Here is a 25528-nt window from a genome sequence, read left to right on the forward strand (position 1 = left end):
ACGCCTTTTGTGAACTTCGATAAACGTTTTATCCGATTTAGAAACAGAGCCAGATGAATCACGCGAGGGATGACGTCGCTATGCGAATATTTCTCTGCGAGGGAAAAGCTTGCTCTCGTGAAAGAAAATCTCAGCAACGTGATTTATTGCACCCAGAGCTTGCAACACACATTGCAATTATAAACACACTCGTCGGTGTGTGCGCTTATGAGTGTTTTATCTGTGAAATTTTCGAACCGAATCTAGGTCTCGAAAAATTAGTAACGCTTTTGGAATTGACGGTATGAAAAAACGAATCTTGGCAACGTTTTCACATGATTTTTGAGCGAGGGTCGTTGGATCAAGCACGCGTCATTGGGTGGATCGGAATCGAAGCATTTACGGAATTTTAATCGAGTAAACTTTGGATTTCCGGTGAGATTTGAAGCAATCATTTATTTCGGGACCTCATGTTTATGGATAGCACCATGAATTCAATAAATTAAGGAAGATCGACGGTAATTAGGTGTGACTTATTCGCGACCACGTGGACTTCATAAACATTTTTCCGAGCCAATTATTTTTGAATATTTTCATTCCATCATCGTGCTTACGAACAGATCTGCTTAGTTTTATTTTCTTTTCTTTATTTTCCAAGAAAAAGTTCACTTGTCAACCTGATTCTTAGCGAACTGCAGTCCGAGTTTTGCAATTAGAGAATAATAAATAAAATAACGTCTCGGCATAGAGTACATAAATCGGTTCGAAAAAAGTTTGCTTGTTTTATCTCACGCTTTGTAGAATGATATTTGGAAAGATTTTCTTACCGAGATTACGTACAGAGTTCTAAAAGTCTCGCTACAAATGCACGCTGTAGTGAAACATTATAAACATACTCAAACGCACGGGAACATTTGCGATGCTTTTACGCTTTACTTTACTGCATTTCTCGGTTCTATTTTCGTCGCGGGTTCCATAATTTTCCAGTGATATCGTGTTTCAATGAGAGGCCACGTGAGAATGAATCAAACGAGAAGGAGAATCAAGGAAAGAGCAACGATACTCGTATCGCATCGTGACTGATCCCTCTTTAAGATTCACGTTTTACGATCTCTAAAGCTTCGCCGTCTCCTTTCCATCGATCTCGTTCTTTACTTCACTTTCTCTCTCTGTCTCTCCGCCTCTTCTTCTTCTTCTTTTTCTCGGATATCGTTTTGTTTCTCTTCTGTCTTTCTTCCAACTTTTTTCTCCCTCTTCCATTCCTTACTTTATTAGTCCTCCATTTACTTTTGCCTCCATTCGCTCATTCTTTATTTTCTCTCCCATTTTTCTCATTCTTCTTCCCTTATTTTTCTCTCTCGAACGCTTACCCAATATTTCGAGTTCCTAGGATAAAACTTGACTCCTCTCGCATCATTTTGCACAAATCTCCTTCGTACTTTCTTTCCCTCTACCGCCACCGATTTTCCTCCATCTCTTCCTTCCTCACTTTTTTATGCCCCTACTCGATGAAACTATTAGCTCCGCTAAAATCCCTCAGGCAATAAACCTTGCCCTATCATATAAGTACCCGGAACGTCCCTTCATCCTCACTCGATCACAATTGATACAAATCACGGATACGTGACGTTTTCCTCGAGATACTGCGAATTTAATGTTCATAAAATGAACGAGATAAAGTTTTATACATCGATCTGAAGATTTATTCATGTTAAATTTTGAAAAAGGCTGAAATTTCATTGAATCGAGATGATTACGATGAAATATCGTTCGAATTTACTCGGCGAACTATGGAATTTCGTGTCAATCGATGAATTCAATGAATTCAGTTTCGAAATGAACAACTTTGCAAATAAAAATTTTCAGGCGAACAAAACAACCATATTTTATGGGGTTTTATCTCGAGAGCTCAGTCGATAACAGTTTTTATTATTTCTCCCATTTATCAGAACGTTTGAATTTTTCAGTAGATCATAAATTTTCATTGAAATCAAATAAGCTCATCAAACGAAGGAATCAGCGCACGAAGTGAATTTCACCAGAGCATTTTTATTTTTATCGTTTTATATATTCACGAGAAATGTGAACATTGAGAGTTCGGGGTACGACGAATTGGAATGAAGAAGACGACGGGAAAATACGACTGGAAGTTGTTCTCGCGGTTATCGTGGCGCCGTTGGTGCACACACACTCAACATTTGAGATTTCGTATCTTCCACCCACGTTCGTAAATTACGTGGAACTCATAATTCGTTTTACGACGTTTCACTCCTTCGAAAATTGCTTGTTTCATTTGAGAAGTTATCCACACACGTGTTTTATTTTATCTGTGAAAATAATGAAATGAATTAGCTCATATACGCGCTTGATGATTAGTCGTCACAGAGTATGAAAAAAACGAGTTGAACTTCCGAGTCGCTTTTTTTACACTGGTATTCGTGAATTTAAGTTTCGCTGTTCGCGACTCATTTGACTCTTTCTACTTCTGGCTTCTGGCGATTATAGTATGCATCTGTATCTACTTGGTATTTGAATGACGAGGCATTCACCACTCCAGCGAACCAAACGCTCGTCGATCGTTCACCCTTTCCCAAAGACAAAGCTTCGTGCACTCTCTGTCAAGTGGTCTCGATCCTCTGCCGTGTGTTGGCACTCCAACGATCTCATCCGTGTATATATTGTGCACACTTGGCCCCAGAGAAATACACTATCGTTCAAAAGTTTAAGGGCGGGTTCTGCCTTAGAAAGTCAATTAATCGATTGTTTTCAGGAATGCTTTTGAGATAGACGGAAATAACTCAGCATAGCGAACTTTTCGGTGTAGTTTTAAGGATATTTAAAAAGTACAAAAACATTTTTTTAACGTGAGAAATACTAATTTGTACATGGTTTATGCGCAAAGTCTAATTGTCGAAGTTTCTCAGCTGTGTACGATGTGGAAATCGTAATTTTCGTCTGGAATAAAAATTTCAAATTTTTTTTTCCATTTTCATATATTTTCCTTCCGTATGAACCTATAAAAAGCCAAAAAAATTGCGAAATCCTATATTTACGGCACGTTGGAGTGATATTCTTCTACTTTAGAGGCGTTTTTTTTAAAACTCGCTTAAACAATCGATTAATTGACTTTCCAAAGCAAGGACCTCCCCTTAAATCCCACATCATGAAATTCATTTTTTTCTCAGTTCATTCAACACTGCTTTAACCGTGACCGTAAAAGTGTTATAACAGCTCATTGAAAAGAAGACATGTGGAGCCAATTGGCAAACGAAAAAAAATTCATTTCTCTCGTCGATTGAGTGAAAAGGCATCGGATATCGGAGTTTTTCGTCCACAAGTTATGAAGCTGTTTCTTTTAGTTTTGTTGAGTTGAAAGGAAAATTCCGATTCAACAGGAAAAAAATGCGATCGCTCCAACGCTTTTGAACGGCAGTGTATATCTACGCCTGGACGGTTTTATTCACCCAAGTAGTAACAGCCGTGGAGAGTCAGACTGGCTCGCATCGGGAGCCCAACAATAAAGTATGAAATTCGTGTGCTCCACGATCGTCAGCCCTCTATTTATTATATTTATTCGCTACTTTGAAATGCTCCGGTGGAAATAGTCGTAGCGTGAGATTCGTGGCTTATAATATTATGGCTGGGGTCATGTTTTTGAGTTTTTGAGTTTTTTGTCGCGGGGAAATTGATTGTGAAGTTTTTTCAAGCCCTATCGAGCATGGATTATTGAAATTGTGATTAATTAATCAACGATAGAAAATTGTTACCGTTTGACGTTGAAATTTGCAGTAACAGTGTGACATCATATGAATTTTTTTTTTTACGGCGGCTCGATTTCTCGTCCCTCCGTTTCGCTCGAGCTCACGAACCTTTCCCACCGTAGCCAATTATTTTTCCTTTTTTCGTGGGGACTTCGATACATCGTGTTTCTTTCCTCTTACTTGGGGAAATCAAAGTTTAACGGAAAAGCTTGGGTCATGCGTGGCCACGGAGTACACTGGGGTTGTGGGCGTGTGGAAATAGGGGAATTTCGATTCGGGCCAATGAACCTTTGAGTGAACCGAAAAAAGAAGAACAATCGCGAAACAACACACCGTACGCAGAGAACAAATTCGCACAACGAAAGTGAGGAATCACGCGCGCATCGTCGCACGTGGCTTATTGCGTTTTCGTGATAGTTTCCGCGCACACGAGGAAACGCCGAAGCAGCGAGATGACTCGCAGCGCTGAGAGGGAATCTGAGGGAAAAATACGTCATTTATTGCCCCTCGATAAAATTCCGAGGTCGACGGAACTCTCCTTTTTCGACCTTCCAACCACATTTTTTCCGTCCTGCTCCGGACCAATTTCCCGAATCCATAAATAGCTCCCCGAAAATCCATTCATCCTCTAATCCATACTTTTTTACTTTTCTATTTCATTCTCTCTCTCTACACTATTAATTCAAAAGAATTTAGCAAACATACAGAAAAATAGAGTGCAAAACACGCTACACGTGTTTGGCTAAAAAAATTTTGATAAATATTTACAATGCTCACTTTGCTGAAAAGCATGCTACATTATTTTTTTAGCATTGTCATTGATGAAAAGTGATAAAAATTTGAAAAAAATCACGAAGGAGAAGGTAGGAAAATCGAAATACGAAATAAGAAAGATCTTCAAGACCCACCCGAACACTTCTGCGTGTTAAAGATAACGGCTTGTATCAGTATGGAACAATGAATACTGAAAGAATGAATGATTACAGTAGCTAAGAAATTGAAAATTCGTTCATAAAAACAAAATTGAGTTTTTATCTTCCCCATTTTTAAAATTCATCGTAATATAATTTTTTATCAATATTACATGTTGCCAAAAATGTTGGGAACATTTTTCATTGATAGCAAAGAAATTTTTCAAATTTTTTTTTTTAGTTTTTGTACATTTCCCCTCCCTAAAATGAACCCCCATATCATTTTCTATTGATAATAATCCTGAAAAAAATGTAGGACCATTTTTAGCAAAAGTGAGTAGATATTGTAAACATTGACGAGAATTCTTGAAAATCTTTCACGTCGTTCTCAGTATTTGAAAAACATGATCATCTCGACGTTTTATTTTGCATGGCAAATCCTTTCCAAATAGACGCAAGTATTAGTTAATGTAGAACGGAATATCATTCGTAGAAGAACCGATCGATTTTTTCGACTTTCGGACATTTCTCAAATTCCTGAGAGTTTGACACAAAAATGTATTCGCGCATAACAAAGATTTGGCAAACGTTCAAAATGCTGACTCGCCCTTCTGAATCGTCCCTATATCATCCTGCTGCGCGGTAAGGAAACAGTGGAGGGGACTGAGAAAGGGGGAAGGACAGAAAGGCAGACGAATTTCTATGCTGTTCTCGTGGACCAATTCACTCTCTCTCTCTCTCTTCCTCTTTCTTTTTCTCTCATTTTCTTCTTCACGTTTCTGGCCAAGCTTTCCTCATATATACCCACTTATATATACTTTCTCAACGGGTTTTCGTACAAACCCAACGGGGCACTCTAGCCCGCACGTACCGAGCTAGACCTCTGCGAGTTGTTTTACGATCAAAGTTCGGCAACGACATTTGCACGTACTTTTTCTTTTGCCATCGACGACGTGCCGTTCCCTCTCTTTCCCCCTCTTTTTCTTCGCGAGCTTATGGCTCGTATGCAGGAAAGCACTGAGCGTTATCGACTCACCTCCTCGTTGGCAGTCTCCAACGATTTCGAAGTAACTCTCGAAACTCCAAAAAAGCCTAAACTTCCTCCTTCATCCAGGGGGAAAAATACTCGCATCAAAACTGCATCGTGATCCGGATGAATCTGCAATGATCTTGATTGCAATCGCGAACATTTTTAAATATGTGCGGTTATTTGCGTCCGTACTGCACGATAGAATGATTTGATTTTCAATTTATTGGAATTTTAGTTTTTAAGGTTATTGCTTTAAATTTTTTACGTCAATAGAGCCTCATAAAAATGTTTTTATTTGTTGATGAATATCTCCTGAATGTACTGTTTCAAAGAAAACTGAGCTTACCGAACCAATTTTGGAGAAATAAAATATCGAAATTGAGTAAAAATGTCATTCCATTGCATCAGTTGAATATGGGACAAAGTCGTTACACTTTTTTGCTTATATCACTCCTATTAATGAAGAAATTCATTTGAAATACGACACTTTGAATCAGGACGATATAAATAGAATAACTTGATAAAAAAAAAAAAAAAAAAACACAGATAAGACAAGTAATTACGTAACGTTGCCAAACTTTGTTTTTATTTCAACGCAATTTTCAATTACAGAGAATAAATGTTCAATCAACCTGAAGTTATTAAAATAAACGTATTTCTGAATAGTAATTATTGTCATTCACAGGCTTGAAAATTTTCGCATCCTTCATCTGAATGAATAGTAATCTTTCGGTATCTATAAAGTGGCATTGCTGACGTCACTCACTGTATTAGCATAGCAGCGTCGTCTCTTGCCCCCCCTCCCCCCCCCCCCCCAGCCTTTCAAAAGATTTAGCAACAACCTTAAAATTGAGAAGCAACGTGAAAAAAGAAATAATTCAGTAGCATGTTCACTTATTACAATTTACAAATGGAATGATGAGCGAAGTATATTTCCCAATTTTTTCTATCAACAGAGTAAATAATGAATTGTTATACTTAAGCAAGAAATGAGGCGACGATGCATAATAAAAATGTTCTGTAACAGAACTAGCATTTACTCAGCTTTACTGCTATATGGCGTGTACTAATCTCTATAAAACCCCAAAGAGAGGGAACGCTGGAGAGCCGAGAGAGAGGGAGAAATTCTCTTCCGATCGGCTTTGCGTGGGCCGAAAGTCCTCGGCCGAATAATTAATAACTAAATTCGTACGAAGCGTGGAGCTCGAACGTATAATCCCATAAGTACATTTTGCCTGTGAAATTTTAATTAACAGCCTGAAAGCTCGAGAGAGAAAAAAGTTGGTCGAGACGCAATGTTCCTCTCTGAAGCTCGAACGATCAAGAATTCTCGATTTTTCTACGATGTCAAATATTCAAAAATCATGCAACGCTAATAGACGAAAAAAAAATGCAAAAGTGTACACGAAGCGTGCTTTTTGAATGAGGACATGTCTTTTAGTGATTTTTCACCGGGGTACGTTCGGCTCGAAAAGACCCAGTGAAAAGATCCTTTCAGCGAGACAACTGGGTCGTGCTAAACTTGCAAAGCTCAAAAGCTCTCTCATGCGATTCGCGGCCGCTTTTTTTTCTTCATTGCAGTCTTTACGCACATGCACAATGCACATGAAATATATATGCTTTTTAAACATATAGAAAAAGCATATATTCATCAAATGATTGCACTGGAACTTCAACGATCGTTGGAAAGTAATTCAGCGTGTCTCTGCGCGTGCATCTGTCCATCCCATATTATCGATCTTGTAAATTATCATTCAATCTCACTTAATCCAAATTAAATTCGTAATAAAAGTGTAAATTTACTTGTACAATCTCATCTTTGAGTATCTTCTCGAAAAATATTGAAAGGATCACGAAAAAATGGTAAAAATACGAATTATTTTCCAAGCTTAATCAATCCTAACACCTTCTGTCGATTTTCTGTTGCAGAGTGACGACGGGCTAGTGGACACAGATCCTAGTCGACCCGACGACATGACGGCCATTAATTCGGTGAGTTTATGAGCTTAAAGCATTATAATCTTTTTTCAAAATTCAGCCAACTTAATGAGGTCAAAAAAAGAAAAAAATCTTCCAATCATAATAATTCGCTCTCATACAATCTGCCCTGTTTTTCATTTCATGAATTTCTACATTTATACACAAATTTGTACGTATATGAACGACGATGAGGGTTTTTCAGTCTCCAAGCTTTCCCCGGTAACGCAGTTATCCCTGCGGAAACTCTCGAAGAGTAGAAACGTCGACGATTCTGCCACGATCGCCCGAGTGCATCGAGAATTACAAGTGGCCAGAGTGCAATTTCACGTTTGACCCCTCCAACGTTACATTTCGTGTTAGCATCGTCTTCGATATAACTATACGTACGTTCTACTCCATATACGAGTGGCGAAGCATTGAGATTATATGGAAACCTCTCCTCGGGGAGAGGTCGGCAAGAACTGAATATTATTTCAGACCATTTTCTCTTCATCCTCCTAAATCTACTCTGTATCTTGGCTCACCTGCCCACCCTTCCATCCTTTCTCGAATCTAACTCACTTCTCTAATTTACACATCGTTCTGAATACAAAATTAATGCATTTTCGAATTACACTAACTTCGTTATTTTTATCACGTTCGTCAAGCACCGTCGATGGAAGTCGAGTGACATTTACGTGTCGATTTTATTGAGTAACAAAAAAAGATAGTCATCATTTCAGTACGGCTCGACTGATTGATTTTCTTGATGTTTGGAACTTGAATTTTGGCTTGATTCCGCTTCAGTTAAATTTTGGCGAAAATTTGATAAAATTTTCTCATATAGAGATTTTCTTTATTTTTTTCTCTCTCAGTCGAATTTCTCGGACGGGTTTTATTGCCTCAGTTTACTTCACGCATCGCGACAAAAAGGAGTGTATAAGAACTGAATCAACCTATAGGTATACGGACGATGGAAAATCCGTGTGGATCCTTTTTTTGGCTTCTTCGAATCAAGAGAAGCATCTCGTAGCGATCACGCACGCGGACTCGGGGGCTTAAAGGTCACGTACGAAATGTGATTCCACGCAATGGGGACAAACTTCGGCACATATATACGTGCACATATTGAACTTGGAAACCTTGGCGTTTTTTGGTATTCCACATGCGTATGGATATACTTGTCGAAAGGGGGAAAACCATTGGTGCTGCTTTTTTTTTCGAAAGTATACTTTTTCTGGGGAAACTCTTTCCTGGATCGCGCAGGATTAAACGTTATTTCGATGAATCAACGAACTAATCCAGAACTCGAAATCTCTCGTGCGATCGCGCATGGGAGAAAATGGCTGAAAAGGAAACGACCGAGTCTCGTTTTTAAGGCGTCATTCAACTAAAAAATTCTCTGTCTTTAGATGGACTCTTAAAAATTATTATCATTTATTGCTACTAGAATTTTCGAGTTCTTTTTTAGCTCATAGGTTGTTTGGTTCTTCAAAACTTACATGAGAGATTTTTTCTAATGGAACGTTCCATGTTTGAGTTTTGATTTTCGAGTCTCTGGCACGAGGTTAAACGACTTTTTTCACTCGATGGACAAAGCCCTAACTCGCTCTCGTTTCTTTTCACATAACAACAGACGTTCGAACTTTTTTCGGCTCGTGTCTGGCCGTATGTATATATCTATTTAAGGAGCGAATAAACCTTATCAGGGATAATCAGGGGGGCTGGGAGTGCTCGTGGGACTTTGAATAGGCGGTACGTGAACCCGTGGAGAATTTTATATCGCTGCGAAAAAAAAGCTTTGTCCATTGTCCAACTCGTCCATTAGCTGGAACGCTGAAATATTTATTGAATTCTATATACAAGGAGAAAAGAAGCGCACACTTTTGCGCCGCTTCTCCGACTAAAATGAACACGAAAAAAGGCACTTGAGAAAGGAATAGCGTATTTTCAAAAGGTGCGAAATCGAAGTGAGGATGAGTCGCGAAAAAAGAGCTTGTACAAACACGGACTGTAGATTATTCTCCATCCCTTCACGGACTATCGCGTCTCGTCATCGAGAATGCACGATAATCGGCTCTCGTGAAAAAGGAGGAACGAAAAATACTCGCGAACCCATTCTATACTTTGACCACACGCCTGTCCACTGCTTAAAAAAGGAACGTACATAAATCTTTCGTTTTTACGGTTGAATTATTCGAGTTGAATTTTTGTTTTGTTAAAACACTCAAAAGATGAGAATCTATGGGTTTTCGCGTACTAAAATCAAGCTAAAATCCGTTTCTACCAGATTTCATCGAGAACATATAACGATTACGCGAATACAAAAAATATCAAAAAATTTGCTTCAATTAGCCGTGACGAAAAAACATTATATTTAAAAAATACAAATCTGTTATTATTTTGTAAAGTGACTATAAAAATTGAAATGAAACGTGAGAAATAAAGAACCGAAAAATCGTGCTTGAAAACATTTTGGAAATCGATCCCCCGCCGTTTTTCGTATCCTAACAACTAAATCAATGGAAATAAATCCACCCAAGTTACGTGCAGCATTAAAATTTATAACAACAATTCGAGGCCAAGTATTTAACGGTTTTAAAATCACTTATTTGTAGAATATTCGGGTTTGCGAAAGCAATACCTTAAAAAACACGAGAACACACATCGAGTATAATGAAAAAGTGGAAAAAATGTCGTATATGTTGATCCTCATTAAGGAGAATCGTCTCACACATAATTGTGTTATCGAAGTTAGCATCGACATCCCTAGACTCGGTAATTCTATAACCGGGATGCATTCCGCGTGAACGTGCCCCAACATCGTCTTCATTTTTCAGCTATTCCGTTGTGTCTAGGCCTATAGAAATTGTACTGTGTCGCATAGATGGAAACGAGGAGACGAAAGTAGAGACTAAAAGCACCGAAGAGGATAAACTCTCCGCGGTTTAAATAAAGCTCGTGTATGTGGGTCAGTCGGTGTAGCGTTCAGTCCTCTCTCTCTCTCTCTCTCTCTCTCTCCCTCCCCGCTCTTTTCTCTCTTTATCAGTCTCACTGACATTCTCTATTCAGTAAATGCGTACGCGTATGTAGTTACGCAAGCCTCTCTCCGGTGCACACAAATCTCGGAGGTGATCTCCTCGAGTTTGCCACCTCGTCGTCGCATCCTCGCTCGAGAGAACATCTCGCAGTACAGAAAGAGGTGGACCGTGGCCTCGAATCCAAAACCTCGTCCAGAGCTTTGTTCTGCTCGAGGAAGAGCTCTTGTTACGGTTACGTTCAATTTGTATGTGAGGCATTCCGTTGAAGCGACTTCTGCGATGATTAAGTTATACGGAATCGTCTGCCAGTCATAAAGGTGCTGGCGGTTCAAAAATTGTACGATTATTTTTTTCCACGAGTTTAGATCGATGAAAAATCGCTTTTTTATCTCCAGTCGCGTGATTTCTTTCGAGGCTGACATCGAATCGCGGGCTCTACCGGATTTCCCTATTTCGAAACGATTTTATTAAAAAGTTCGTTCTTTTTTTTGGTAGTGAAAAACAAAATTTACTCGCTTTCCTGGAGCTGGGAATTGACGCAAAATGACCCATATAAAGTCCACTCACTGTATCAGTCCAGAGCCCATCTCACACTACGATTGAACAACGATGCACACGTACACGTTATACGTAGCGGACCCCGGAAGTCTATTGTTGAACTTCGGAGAACAGAAAATTACTTCCGGCCTGTTGAGAGTACAACTTGATGATTTAGTATCCTCGTAAAAATGTCCGAAAGTATGAAAATTGTGAAAAATTGTTGAACCGTGCTTTTCATCAGCTAAATTCATTAATAGTCCTTTTGTTCGATGAAAAAGTTACCACTGGGGTGAAAAAAAATGAGAGGAATGAAAATAACTACGGCCGAGTTTTACTCCAACTATTCTGAGAAAAATATTTTTGTGAGGAAAGCATTTGACGAGCATGAGGTATGCGACAAAATGACGAAATGAATCTGATCAAAGTGATTTATAAAAAAGTTGCTGTATTAAGGGGTCTACCGTAGTTGAACTGGCGAAAAAAGACACAAATTTTTTTTGTCGGTATAAATTATAAATATGAATATAAAAAGTGTTAGGCCTAAAAAGTACACTCTTACGATGCACAAATTTTTTTTTCATATTTATTTTACTCAGTTTTCATACAGAAAAATAGGGAAGAAGACAGGTCCAAAAAAAGAGGGTGTGCGCTGTCGATAAATTCTCTGGAATGGATTGGAGAAAAAAAATAAAATGACTATCATACGATTTTGGATTTTTTAAAAAATGACAAAATAGAAATACGAAAAAGTACGATTTTTTCATCGTATTTTGCAAAAAAAAAATAGTTCCACTGAAAATTTCAAAAATCGTACGATATGCGCTATAGCTATGGTCATAAAGAATCTGTATTATAATTTTGGTAAGGATCGGTTGAATAGTTTCGGAGATTTGATCAACAAGCCGTCCCAAAACGTATAATTTTGATAAAAACGCGTTTAAAAACGTCGCTCAAAAGTGCACTTGGACTGCTCAGATCCTTATAAAACTTTAGTATCATACTTTTAATATTTCCGAAAAATGCAATAAAAAAATGTATTTTTTAAAAATTCTAGTTAGGATAGGCCCCTTAAAACATGGACGATCATGAATTCCATTGGATGAAATACCGACAAAAATATGTTGGAAATTACGAAATTTTTTCGCTGTCAAAAAAACGAGTGGTTTATTGTCTCGTGTTAATACCGAAAGAAAACAGCAATGACTGTGCGTATTGATAATAATCTGCGATTTCTCTGTCAAAGTGCCATCGATATTATCGAAAGATTATACCGAAAGAACTGAACGATACGCTCAATTAATTGGGGATGAATAATCAAATTAATTAATAGCACAATCAATTAGCGAACCGCTCAATTAAAATAATTAGAATCATTCAAAGAGTGTACATAATGAATGAGTACTATTCGAACGAGGAACAATAGAATGTCATTATAGTCTCATACATAAAATATCAGAATGAAAATAGCTGCATCGTTTATTCTGCATAATGATAGTTGCAGGATTTAAAGTAATTTTGATTCTCTCATCCGGACTGTTCGAGATAATCCACTAATCCGTCAAATCCGATAATCTTCGTAGAAGCTTTTTAAGAGTGATGGATTAATAAGACTGGAGGGTTATTTCTTAGTCCATCAAATAATTATTCGTTAATGAAATATGTATCAAGCAGGAAGTACAAGTTTTTTAATATTTATATTGCCTTTATACATTCGTTCTCGACAAAAATGACTTTTTGAGATTTTGATTCGTAGCTTCTTCCTCACTCGTTTCCTCCCATCGTCCATCCTGTCCCCGTGGCAAAAACTCGCTAATACATTCATATATTTCGTTTTTTATTTCGTAAATATATTCGTCTCGTTCAACCGCGTGAGAGGAAGAGAGAAAAGAGAGAAAGAGGGGGAGAGCGAGTGGAAGGAATAGAGACGAAGATGGGGAAAGGAAGTTTGAAGATTAATGTACGGTCATAGGAAAAATACGACTGACGTCGCGACGGGGAAAACTTTCCCAACGCGCGCGCTTCTTCTTTTTCTTCTCCGCGCGTTCCTTGAGTTTCCGTATTTGAAACCAAGTTCCCTTCCCCCTTAAAAATCCCTTTATTTTTCTCTCGTTCTTGCTACTCTATTTTCTCGCATTTTCACTTTTCTCGCCCTCGCGTCCTTTTTTCATCATTTTTTCTTGCTGTTGTTTATTTTTGCTTCTTTTATTCGTATTCTTCCTCGTACTCGCTTTCTTTATACTCGCGAAGTCTTCCCGAGGTATCTCCGCGTACTCCGTTTCTTCGCTTCCTACCGAAAACTTCCATCTTAATTGTTAAATTATTCAAAGAACCGTGACGATAATGGCCCGAGAGAGAAGTGGAGGAAACACGAGGAACCCATTGCTCCTCTTCGACGACACTTCTCATCGTTCCTCCCCCCTCCGTACCCTTTTTTTCACCAACTTTTCCTCTCGCCGCAGAGTCCTTTCGTTATGGAAACGTTTCAATCATCTTTTTATGGCCTCGTAGAATTTCTACGATATCCAATAAACCATAACTATATTAATATATAAAATCGTTCCGTATTGATTCGGAAATTGGAGAAAATTCGCTTTGCCGAGCGAATATATAGCGACGTTGTAGAATTATCCTCAGTTCTCTTTAACACGTGTGGCCTTTATCAATTCTTCCAAAAAATTCAATTGAAATTTGTATTTACGTTTATCGATCATTTGGAAATGATTCACCATTTTACGCTGTCTAATAGATGAGCAATTATTGTCGATGCTGGTATTCCGAATTCCAACACAAAAATGAGTATCTAACGAGAACCGGATGAATAAAGAAGTCAACCACTTTCCAAAAGGGTCTCTCTTGCTTATTACCTCTTTTTTTAAATCTCATGGTCGAGAGTGGCATACATCAACAAAATTTCAGTCTTCTTCTCTTTCAACATTTTTTATCTTAGGTTTTTCTTCTTTTTCTTCGTATGTCATTCGTTTTTGTTTTTTATTTCTTCGTGCTGTTCGTTTAAGAGTATGGATCAGTCGACTAACCTCACTTGGAATTTTCGAAATCGAAATTCTTTGAGACAGTTTGATCGATTAAAAAAGGCTCTGTCAGCCTATGCAGAACGATGGCAAAAATCGACTGACAGAGCCTTTTTTTAATCGGTCAAACTGTCTCAAAGAATTTCGATTTCGAAATTTGCAACTATCTCTCTCGCACTCACGGTTGCGATATACCAACTGATCCATCCTCTTAAGGAGGGTGGATCGCGACGATACAAGGTTGCCATGCTAAACCATATTAAAAATATAAAGAATTTCAAAATGATAAGAATTTTATAAAATTTGGTAAATGTATTCTTTCAAAATATACAAGACAGTACAAATTTTTTTAGATTTTTCCACCACATAGCTCTCGAGTAATTGAACACTAAAGTTCACGCGTATAAGCATAGAGTTTACGTATACACACCTATTAGATATATCTCGTGCATAAGAACTTGGATTTAACGCTCAATTATTCGATAACCATGTGGTAAAAAAATTTGAAAAAAAATTGTATTTGTATACTTGACGCCAAAGAATCTTATCACCAAATTTCATCAAATTCTGATTATTTTGATTTGGTGATCCACCCTCCTTAAGCTATTTCTTTCACGAACCCGAATTTTCTATAAATAACTGATTTTAAATAACAGTAAAGTAAAAGTGCATGCGAATAGATTGGCGAAATTTTAGGTCAGGTTATCGAACATTTAATAAAGAATTAAACTTCAAAAATCGTAAAATTTATACGAGAGCAAAAATGCTCGAAAGAGATCTTACCGATAGAAGTTGGAAAAATGGCAGAAGCAGAAGTTTTTCCTATACAACCGCGACTTCTCAGAGGTTAGAAATCACTCCAAATTTCGAGTGTCCCAAAAAACGCGGTCATGCGAAAGGAGTACCTTAATGTTTCTCTTTCGAGTAGTTTTTCTTGTTCATTACACTTTTCGTTATTTTCTCGTTTTCAAAAATCCCGAGCGAACGATTTATATTTTAATTTCCGGTATTTCCTCCGGCTTTTCTCAGTTACTTTTTTCATTATCCTTGTAAGAGCCGGAATACGTTCCGGGCAAATAGCGCATATGTTGCAAAAGTTGACTCGTTGACCGTAACGAGGTCTTACAATAAGTAACCCGCCGTATCCATATCCTCGCATCGGATCGTCGTATCGTAAAAGAAATTTCCTCGCGGCGCTCCGACGTTGAACAACACGAGGATGGAGAAAATGGTCCGGAACGGATATTCACTGAGGATTGTATTAGAGTTTTGGTCAAAGTTTTCTCTTGTTTTGATTCTATCGATTTTATGCTTATACATTATCGTATATATGTATCGGTATGGAATACTTGGCGTCGTTCTTACGTTTCGAAACTTTCAAACGGTCCATTTTGACATCCGTTGCACTCGTTTTAACTGCGAGATTTTCATTCAAAAGCATATCCATTAAAAAATTGATGGACGAGTAAAAAATCAGCTTGACAAAGGTCCGACCTAAAAATTCTTCGACGATATTGAGCATTGCGGACTTTTCGCAACTGTAAACAAGAGCGGATGATTCCCTGGTGAAAAATAAGGGACGAAAAGTTCTGGCAACAGAGATGAAAGATAAAGATGGAACGGAGAAAAAGAATTTTTATTTTCGAATGGAAAATTCGTCGATCCGGAAAATAACCTTCGTCAATACAACTTCCTTCTTTCATCCTTCATCCTCGATTTTGGTCCCCTCGTATTATGACTCCATATGCGTCCCGATCTAGCCACATATACATGTCGAATATCTTTCCGCACGTTCAATCTCGAAGTCCTTTCGAATTCCAAATTCTGCTCACTTGTTTTAAATTCTGAAGCCAATCTGTCCGTGACCATACATTTCGAAGGGGAGATCTTTTCGTAGTAGCTGGGAATCTTATTAATCCGATTTCTCTCTTTGTCTTTCTCCCGCGTTGCATGCTTTCTCCACAAGAAATATGCCATTTTATCATCCTTAACGTTTTTCTTATATCGTCGGATATCGGACAATATTTCAATAAAGATCCGTCTCTCTAGCGAAGAATAATTCAAATGAGGATAGAGGAATATGCTGCATGCATAGGAGACCATAGTAATGGACGTAGAAGCTCTCCTTCCCCTCTGGGCTAAAAAGGATGACTGACTTGTCTCTTTCCTTGGGGCACGACCTGGATTTCGATAAGAACGTCCTGAACTTACCCCTCGTCGTCTCTGTAATCTCTCTTCGTATACATGTATACGTTGAGAAAAGTAGAAAGAGGAAGACTCCTCCGGTACCACGTATCTCAATTCTGTTGAAGTAGCACGGGAGCTTCGATACTACGTGACAGACTTGGCTGATGATCGACCCTCGGGTTCACCCTTTTCTTGCGGTAAAAAAAATCCTTTTACTTCAACCCCTTTGAATATACACATACACATGTAGAAAGTTTATCGTTATCTATACATATACTTGAGGGAATTTAGAGTTGAATCACGAGCTGAAAACTCCAGCCAACTTCATATTTGCGCAGCTAATTCGAGACGGAAAAGAAATTCTTCAACTTGCTCACGTGGGAGTGTGCGTCTTGGCTGTGTATTAATAATTAGACATTGCCGAGTTTTTTCTTTTACGTTCGCGAACTCCAGCTAGATAATCAGCCAAGAATTTATTTACTCGGGATATTTTTAAACGTTAAAACTCTCGCGCTGTCGCGAACGATCGGTTGGAAGACAAACGAAAAAATTTTGTTAATGGATCTTTGAATTTAGACGGATGGACGACGAACGCCAAGTACCAAAAAAAAACTTTCGTTTTCGTGCAAAAAGAACCACGATAATAAAAAACAAGAAAACCTTAAGGGGGGTCCTGCTTTAGAAAGTCTAAGAAATCGATTGTTTTCGGGAGTGTTTTTGTGATTGACGGAAATAACTCACCGTAGCGAACTTCTCGGTATGGTTTCAAGGATATTTAAAAAATAGAAAAACACTTTTTTAATGTGAGAAATACTAATTTGTAGATGGTTTGTGAACCGAGTCTGATTGGCGAAGTTTCTCACCTGCGTACAATCATTGTTATTGTTTGCAAAAAAAATCCAATTTTTTTTCAATTTTGTATATTTTCCTTGAGCATATTGAAGTGATATTCTTCTTCTTTAGAAGCGTTTTTTTTTCAAACTCACTGAAAATACAGAATTTCGCAATTCTATTGGGTTTTTATAAGTTCATGTGGAAGGAAAATATATGAAAATGGAAAAAAATTGGAATTTTCATTGCCGACAATAATTACGATCTCCACATTGTGCACAGTTGAGAAATTTCGACAATCAGATTTTGCTGATAAACCATGTACAAATTGGTATTTCTCACATTAAAACAATATCTTTGTACCCTTGAAATATCCTTGAAACTACACCGCAAAGTTCACTGCGGTGAGTTATTTCCGTCCATCCCAAAAACATTCCCGAAAACAATCGATTTTTTTGACTTTTTAAAGCAGGACCCCCCCCCCCCCCCTTAATGAAAAACAAATGCCGAGTTTCACTACGTAATATTTTTATCATTTAATATCTTCAGTAAATCAAATATTTTTTATCGCTTTCGGTGTAGCATTTTTTCCTACCGCGGGAGTGTTTATAATAGATCGCCTTGGTTTATTTTCAGTACCAATTTTTCCCACGGTCTATAAAAGGTTCACATTTCTGTCTCCCACATCCCGCCTGCTTCCTTTTCACCTTTCGCCCGCCCTCTGTCTTCCCCTCTGCGACGAAAAAATTCTTCTATCGACAGGCGACTAATGGATTTTTCATTCAGCCTCGTAAAATCGCTTTATATTAAACCGATATACCAAACCGGAGAATTCATCGAAGCGAGGCTCGCCCTCCAATGGTTTGGCGACACCGAGCGTCCTTCCTCTTCTTCTTCTTCTTCTTTTTTTCCCTCGTGTCCCGGCTCGATGACGAGACATCTTCTGCCTCGACTAGAAGACTCCCCCTGAGGATAAAGCGCCGCCCCTGTGTGAGAAACCACAAAAAATAAAATCTGCTTCCTCTTCCGGACTCCTCGCCCAAATTCCCGCTATATTTTCCATTGGTTAGGGCAAATTATTTTTTTTTTACGCACCAACGATTCCAAATTCAGTCATCGGATATAGACCTTTTTTCTGTCACCATTAAATTGTTCAGTCTATTGAGTTTTCAAAGATTCACAAACGTGTATTGTGACAGCATCGAACAATCATTCATTATTGCGAAAAAAATAATCAGATTTGTAATGAAAATGTATGAATAATTCGACGCGAAACGACGAACATTTGTGAAGTGATAACATTGATTTCCCTTCGGTACGTCGAAATCAGGACTTGGTTAACTGAAGCCATACTCGTTTCCCTGAACGATCAACCCTTAAGCGGCATTTTAGGAGCGAAAGAAACTCTGTACAGCGATTGCAGCCTTGTCCGTTCGCCAACCGGCGAACGGACGAGGATAGGAAGGGATGGTTTTTGAATTTGTTTCTACTCGATTAACTCCGATATCGTTCTACCCACGTACCTTCACCTTTTCTTTGTACGTATTTATATATATATGTAGGTACAGATGAAGAGATAAAGATATATATGCATATATATGCTTGTATGGATAATAAAAGAAAAGGGAAAAGAGGAATCAACGGTGCTTGACTTCGAAAGGGCGAATATATCCTAACGCTGCTCTCGTTCTTTGGGAGGTTATCCATTGGCCAAGTCTCCCCCTTCTTGAGAGTAGCTCTGGAAATGGGACTTTGCGATTCTGCAAAGGTACTGTACCCTCGTTTTACTATTTCTCTCTTTTTTCCTTGATTTTCTATTATTTTTTTTCTCTTTCTCTTTCTCTCTATCTACTCTTCCACTCACGGCCTCTCCAAGCCAAGCGCGAAAGTATGTGATCCGGGTTTCCGATCGTCCGTTCCACTTTTGTTTTCTTTTTTACATTATACCGTTATTCTCGAATGTTTTTTAGTTTCCAGTCACGAAATGGGGGGAAAAAATGTGGAGAGCTCCGACGGTTTTTTATTTTTGTGCCAGCCTCTCTCTGCCACGCTCATTGCTCCAGGAGAAATGTATATTTTTTTTTTCCAGAACTAAATTCGACTGGGAGGCAAAAAATCATGGGGCGGACGATATTACCATAGATTCAATCAGTTTATATCATTCTTCGAGTTATACTCGACTTGCTTCCCAATAATTTATGGAAGATACGACTCTCGTTGAAGATCTTCCAAATTATTGTAAATTTGGATGGAACGCTAATTCGTTTACGTTCATAGCTCATATACGAAATCTGAGCATAAATTAAACTGTTGAATGCACCGGGTGAGCAGTTTTTATGAACAAAAATGCTTAGGGTAGTTCATGCACGAAAAGATTTTCTTAAGAAAGTCGTGAAGTTTACAGAGTTTAAATGAGTATTCGACTAACACGCATAACAAATTTTAAAGAGTTCGTCTTATTCGCTATTGAAATAAACACGTTTAAATATGAAGAAAAATACACCGGGTTATCCGGACTATGTGTAAAAAAACGTTTATTTTTCCATATAAGAAATGCTGCTTACGAAGTTTATGAAAAAGTACACAATAACAATGAAGTATATAACGAAGGTTTAGGAAAAAATTCGAGACGATTGTCTTACCAGTAATAAAAATATATTACGTTAAAGATTGGACGAAATTGGTAACGAACACTCGTATATAATCTCATTTTGCTTATTTCGGTATTCTGTTTCTTCTTGGCTTGGCCCATTCCTGTCACAGCCTTCTGTCTTTTTATTAATACTTTTTTCTAGATCCACTTCCCCGTGTGTTTTTCCTTTGCGTTCTCTAGTGCAATTTTTTAACCAGGGACGAATGAAATCTCGGTCCAATCGGTGATGGATCCCCGATTAATTAATGGCTTGTAATTTCATTCGCCAAAAGATAAGTTGAAAAAATTTATTAACTACTCCGAATTAATAACTCATCTGACATTAATTTAAAGTGATTATGCCTTCAATTAGGGAGTAAAAATCGATCGAATTTAGACACCCATAAAATACGATCCTTAGGGCATGATCTACCTTAACACTCTCGTGCTCTTCTTTTTCGTTGCTTCACATAGCTTCATATAGACGTGTCTATGCATTTGCCTGAATATACATATGTCATGGCTTTCACAAGCGAAACAGCCGTTGTCTCGTATGACGTGACCGGACACACGTTTTCAAATAACATTATACGATGTGTTTTTTCACGGTAGAACGAATTTTCCGGCAACGTTTCTATATATATAAGCTTCCCCGACGGTACGTAATATTGCGATTGGAGGCACGTTGGGAGTGCTGGGATGGCCGAATGAGAATACTCTCCGGGCTTCACAAGCAGATTTTCCGGCTGCGAAATCGTCAAAAATCTACGAGCTGACAGTTGTTCTGAACACAGCGCGCTTGTCTCGTTCCCCCGTAAAACGCGAATTTCGTACATTTGAGTTAACTACTGCACTGCATGCAACTCAAATGAGTGCTTTATTTTCACACTGCCTTCATACCCGGTCTAATCGACTAATTGAACATGGCGGAAGTCAATGCGTGGAGCAATGAGCCTTCTTGACTTAAAAACATAGTGCATCCAACGATGAATTCACAAGAACGTCAACTTTCACAAAAAGTGAAATTTTCCACAATAATCTATATTCATTAAGATTTTTTGAAAAAAAAGTTGTATTTTTAAACTGTCCCAAGTCGCCACGTCGAAATCCTCCAAGCAATCCTCAACGAATCTACCTCTTGGATTTTTTCAACATCTGTTCGGAAGTCATGGCAATCCAATGACGAATGAGCTTCTTTGGAAAATGAACGAATAACTCTAACCGTAAAATGATGCAATCTTAGAAAAAATCCACGTGGTCAATTCGTAAGAAATTATGTATTATTTTCTGACAAATTCGATTGAAAATTGTCTTTTCCCTAAAACATGTTCAATTGGTGGATCAGATTCGGCCTGAAATAATTGTGAAAACTGTCCACTCGTTTGACGAGCATGCAGTACACAATTCACTGCGATGTTTTCGACAAAATGTCCTGTCAATCGTGGAAAAGCTGTTGCACAGTTGGATCATGTAATCCTGAAGAAAAATGCAGAGCATTTTCCACTGCGATGCAGTCTTCACGAGCTGTTGATTCGTTAGTGGCAGCCAATCTAATAGACTCTGTTCGAGATCTCGCTACTCTGCTCTTATTGGCTTCATTCGACTCAAAAATAACTGGCATTAATCCTTCGATATTCCAAGTACTGCAGGCCCCAGAGGAAAGTAACTGATGACTTTTCTATTTGAAATCTCATGAGCTCTTCAATGCTGAAATTTCGAAATTGACGTTTCAGACACTCCGTAGAACGTATGACGCTGTTACCAGAATATTCAACGACCTCGCTTCGACTCCGAGCACCCCCACGAGCAAAACCGCGAGTCCACGTTTATCGCCTGAATTACGAGATAACCGGGGGCTTGTAATTCCGCGAACGTTATAGGAGAAAATTTTGTTTACCGTAAAACATAAACACCGATAAATTTAACGTCCCGCCACCTGTTCGCGGTAGGACTTGCTTTTTTTGTCTACTCTTTCCTTCGGTTTTTCTATTTCATTTTCTTTTTTTCATTTTCCGTTTTGTTTTCTCGAATGCGCTTTTAAACACCTCCGCCACGTGTCAATCTGCGAGAGTAGCATTAAATTGAGGAAAACACGGGAATACGTGTTAAGTATAAACACCGAGGAGAAGCGAGCCAAGTGGACCGAGGCCTTTGATCGATGAGTCCTCTCCTGCCTCTTCACTTTCATCCGAAAAAAAATATAGGTTAAGTCTAGAGGCGATGAATCAAAACTTCGGAGACACCAAACTAAACGATCTTTGCAATTTTTAGAATTTATGCGATCGCGCAATTTTTCAATCACACTTTTTTACATTCGAATTTTCAGGGCCCTCCGATGCGACAGGTTCGAAAATTGAACGAGTTTCTTCCTCTATTTTTGGCCGCCCGTCCATTTTATTCAATGGAAATTCGTCTCCACGAATTTTTTATACCACATTTTTATGCATTTTTTATCTCGACAGCCCTCATTACTCGAATGAAAATGTTACTGCTGTCTTTCATAAGATTTAACGATCCCTTTCGGAAATGCTTTTCCGTCACACCTGCTACAAACATTATATAGACAGCTAGATTTCCTCTGCGGAAAAGATGAAAATAGGAATGAAAAATATAATGGGACGAATGATATATTCGCACCGGGGACATGAAATTGAATGGATGATGGGACACACGTCGAACAGTTGAGCAGAAAAGGGAGCGGAAGAGCGAAAGGGAGGCCGTCCAGTCCCAGTGGAAAACATTAATTGTTAACGTTTCGCAGAGCAACGTGAAAAATAGACGTGCAAACTGGCCGAGGATGCTGGAGAGTTTAAATATACAGGGTGTCCCGAGGGTGAACGGAAAAACTCGTGAATGCAAACAAAAAGTGATTTTGAATTTGATTTCTAAAATCGATTTATAGCTGGGAAATTGAACACTCGAAAGACAAAGTATGTTCAATGTTTGGTTTTCGTTTTTTCAAATTTATTATAAATTTACGAAAAACCAGGGTTTATTTGAACATTGATTGTAGAATTAAAAGAATCGACGATAAAGACACCCTGTGAATCGCATCGGTCAGAGGGAAATTCATTTTTTATTTTCTCGTTCTCTGGTGTAGCAACTTTCATAAATTTGGATATTGATAGCTGACGAAAAAAATCCGGATATCGTGACGGTGCAATGGAACACGAGCTAATTAGATTCGATAATTTGTCGATACAGCGATTTCGCAGTCCCAATAGCAGTTCTTTCTGTTTTTAATCCTACGACAAATACATTGAGCTCATGAGCGACGATTCGACTGTCGCGTGCAACACGTATGAGCTCTCCGGTGATGTTTTAGTTTTCAGTCAGCGGTGTATCGATCCTTCGAGCTTTTGTGCTTTTCCACTCGTCTCCTCTTCATGCCCACTTTCCAACGTGTTACTAATGAAATTTTATTAATCAATTTTTTCGTATTCCCGCGCACATTAGAGATTTTCCTATGGGTCATTCCGTGTGAAACGTCAAGACCTATTTTTCTCATTCATTTGTTTCCAGCCCGTAAAGTCCATCTCCACTTTTTTCATTTCAGCATCTCTCGAGGCTTCTCATCGGAAACAAAAATTCTGAACACTTTTTTTTTCATTCTTAAACACGGGAAATGAATTTTTCATAAGTCTCGAGTCAATGATTCGATTTCGCGTTGAAATTCTCGTCCACAACAAACGTACACGAGGGGAGTAGGATAATATGGAATATATGCAATATACAATATGAAAATCTCGCATGAACAGACACTCCGTTCGTTTTGGGTGCTCCGCATATTTTATATCCAATATTTCGTACGTTTTGCCCATTTTCATGCATAGTGCTTTTCGCATTTGCATTCGAGATTTTGCATACTTTATGATTTTCCTTTCTTTCCGTCTCTTTTTCACTCATACGCATATTTTTCAAATGTATGTTATGAAATCTTTTTTTTTCCTTGTATGTGATAACAGTGCAGTTGTGTGATAAACAGTGCAGTGCTCCAAAAATACATTACCCCAATAAAGAAGCGAATCAACTTTTTTTTCAATCCTAAAGAATATTATCTCCTCAAGAATTATTCGCTCAAATTATTCTCTAGAAATATCTTACAAGAATTATATTATGAAAAATCACTTCGTTAATTATTTCAAGAAGTATGGAATTGATTAAGGGGTTTACCCTAATTAGAATTTTCAAAAAATCGATTTTTTTTTTATTACATTTTTTGAAAGTATACATTAATCCATTGGAAATCTGCAAAATTTCGTTATTCGGTTAAGAGCATGCTCCAAAAACTCGAAATTAAAAAAAAAACTTTTCTTTTCAAATAATTAAAATTTTATAAAAATCTGAGTAGTTTAAGTTGCGTTTGAGCGACGTTGTTTACTTGGCTGCTTGAGCGCACTAATACGCACCGCCCAGTATGGGTACCGCATGCCTGCCTTTCTTTAAACGCAATTTTCTTAAAATTATGTTTTTGGACGGCTCGTTGATAAAATCTCTGAAACTATTTAACCAATCCTTACCAAAATTTTACCACGTGTTTTTTACGACTATAGTTATAGCGTATATCGTACGAATTTTGAAATTTTGAGCGGAACTATTTTTTTTTTTGCAAAAAACCACGAGAAAAACGTGCTTTTTCGTAGTTTTTGGAAAAATGCTCGCCATTTTGTCATTTTGTAAAAAATCAAAATTATTGGATATAAAACCATTTTTTTCGCTCCGATCATCCGTTCCAAAGATTTTATCAACAAACGCACACCCGTTTTTTTGGATCTGTCTTCTCCCCTATTTTTCTGTACGAAAACTGATTAAAATAAATATATAAAAAACACTTTTTATATCCAGATTTATAATCTATACCGGTCAAAAAAATTCGTGAAAATAGTCCCTTTTCGCCCGTCTAATTGGGGTAAACCCCTTAAGAGAATTATCGCGAGGATTCGCAACCGAGCCACAAATTCGCAAATTCTTCTCTCTGTAATAAAGTCTCATAAACAAAAATTTGTATTGATGAGACAGACTGATTATTATCTTTGTGCGCTACTGGCAAATGTATAAGCGAAAATTTTAAAAATTCATCGAAATATTCTGAGCTACGAGGATTCGTCGCTAATTTGATTGAGCAACTGTTGAAAATATTTCGATAAATTCGAGCACATTTTCGATTGATTTATCCTAGGAAGGGAATGTGATTGGATATCGAGAAAGTTCATTTGAGTTACATTTTAATTTCACATTCTCCATTTGGAATTTTCATTCAGGTAAAATATTCATAATTTTCTGCCGCTCTTTCCTTTTTTTCCTCCAGGCTTGCATGGCTACATAAAATTTACGTAAATTCCGCGACGATTTTCCACCAGAGCATATATTCATATTCGAGAGAGGGTCGATCCGATATAATTTCGCCCACTCGGCAGCTGTCTCTCTCACGTCACGTGCATGCGTACCGATTTTTCACGTCCGATTCATGGCTCTTTGAATCGAGTTTTTCCTCACCGAGATGCTTGTACTCTCGCCACTTTGTCGATTTCACGAACAGCTTGCCAATGGAATATTACTCAACCCGAGTCTCGGATCCACAGAAAAATATACCCTCAGTCCAAAAAGTTCGTATCCCGAGTGGAATTT

General features: G+C 38.0%; 1 protein-coding gene across 2 annotated transcripts in view; it reads left to right on the forward strand.

The window, feature by feature from the left end:
- LOC122412502 (uncharacterized) overlaps nt 1–25528 on the forward strand; it is a 217189-nt gene that overhangs the window by 13919 nt on the left and 177742 nt on the right. For both annotated transcript variants that reach the window (XM_043422064.1, XM_043422065.1), the window contains exon 2: nt 7611–7673. In XM_043422064.1, the coding sequence (XP_043277999.1) occupies nt 7656–7673 (18 nt within the window). In that variant the 5' untranslated portion in view covers nt 7611–7655. The remainder of the gene's footprint in view (nt 1–7610; nt 7674–25528) is intronic.

This window comes from Venturia canescens, chromosome 6 (assembly GCF_019457755.1).
Source record: "Venturia canescens isolate UGA chromosome 6, ASM1945775v1, whole genome shotgun sequence".
NCBI classification, from domain to species: Eukaryota; Metazoa; Arthropoda; class Insecta; order Hymenoptera; family Ichneumonidae; genus Venturia; species Venturia canescens.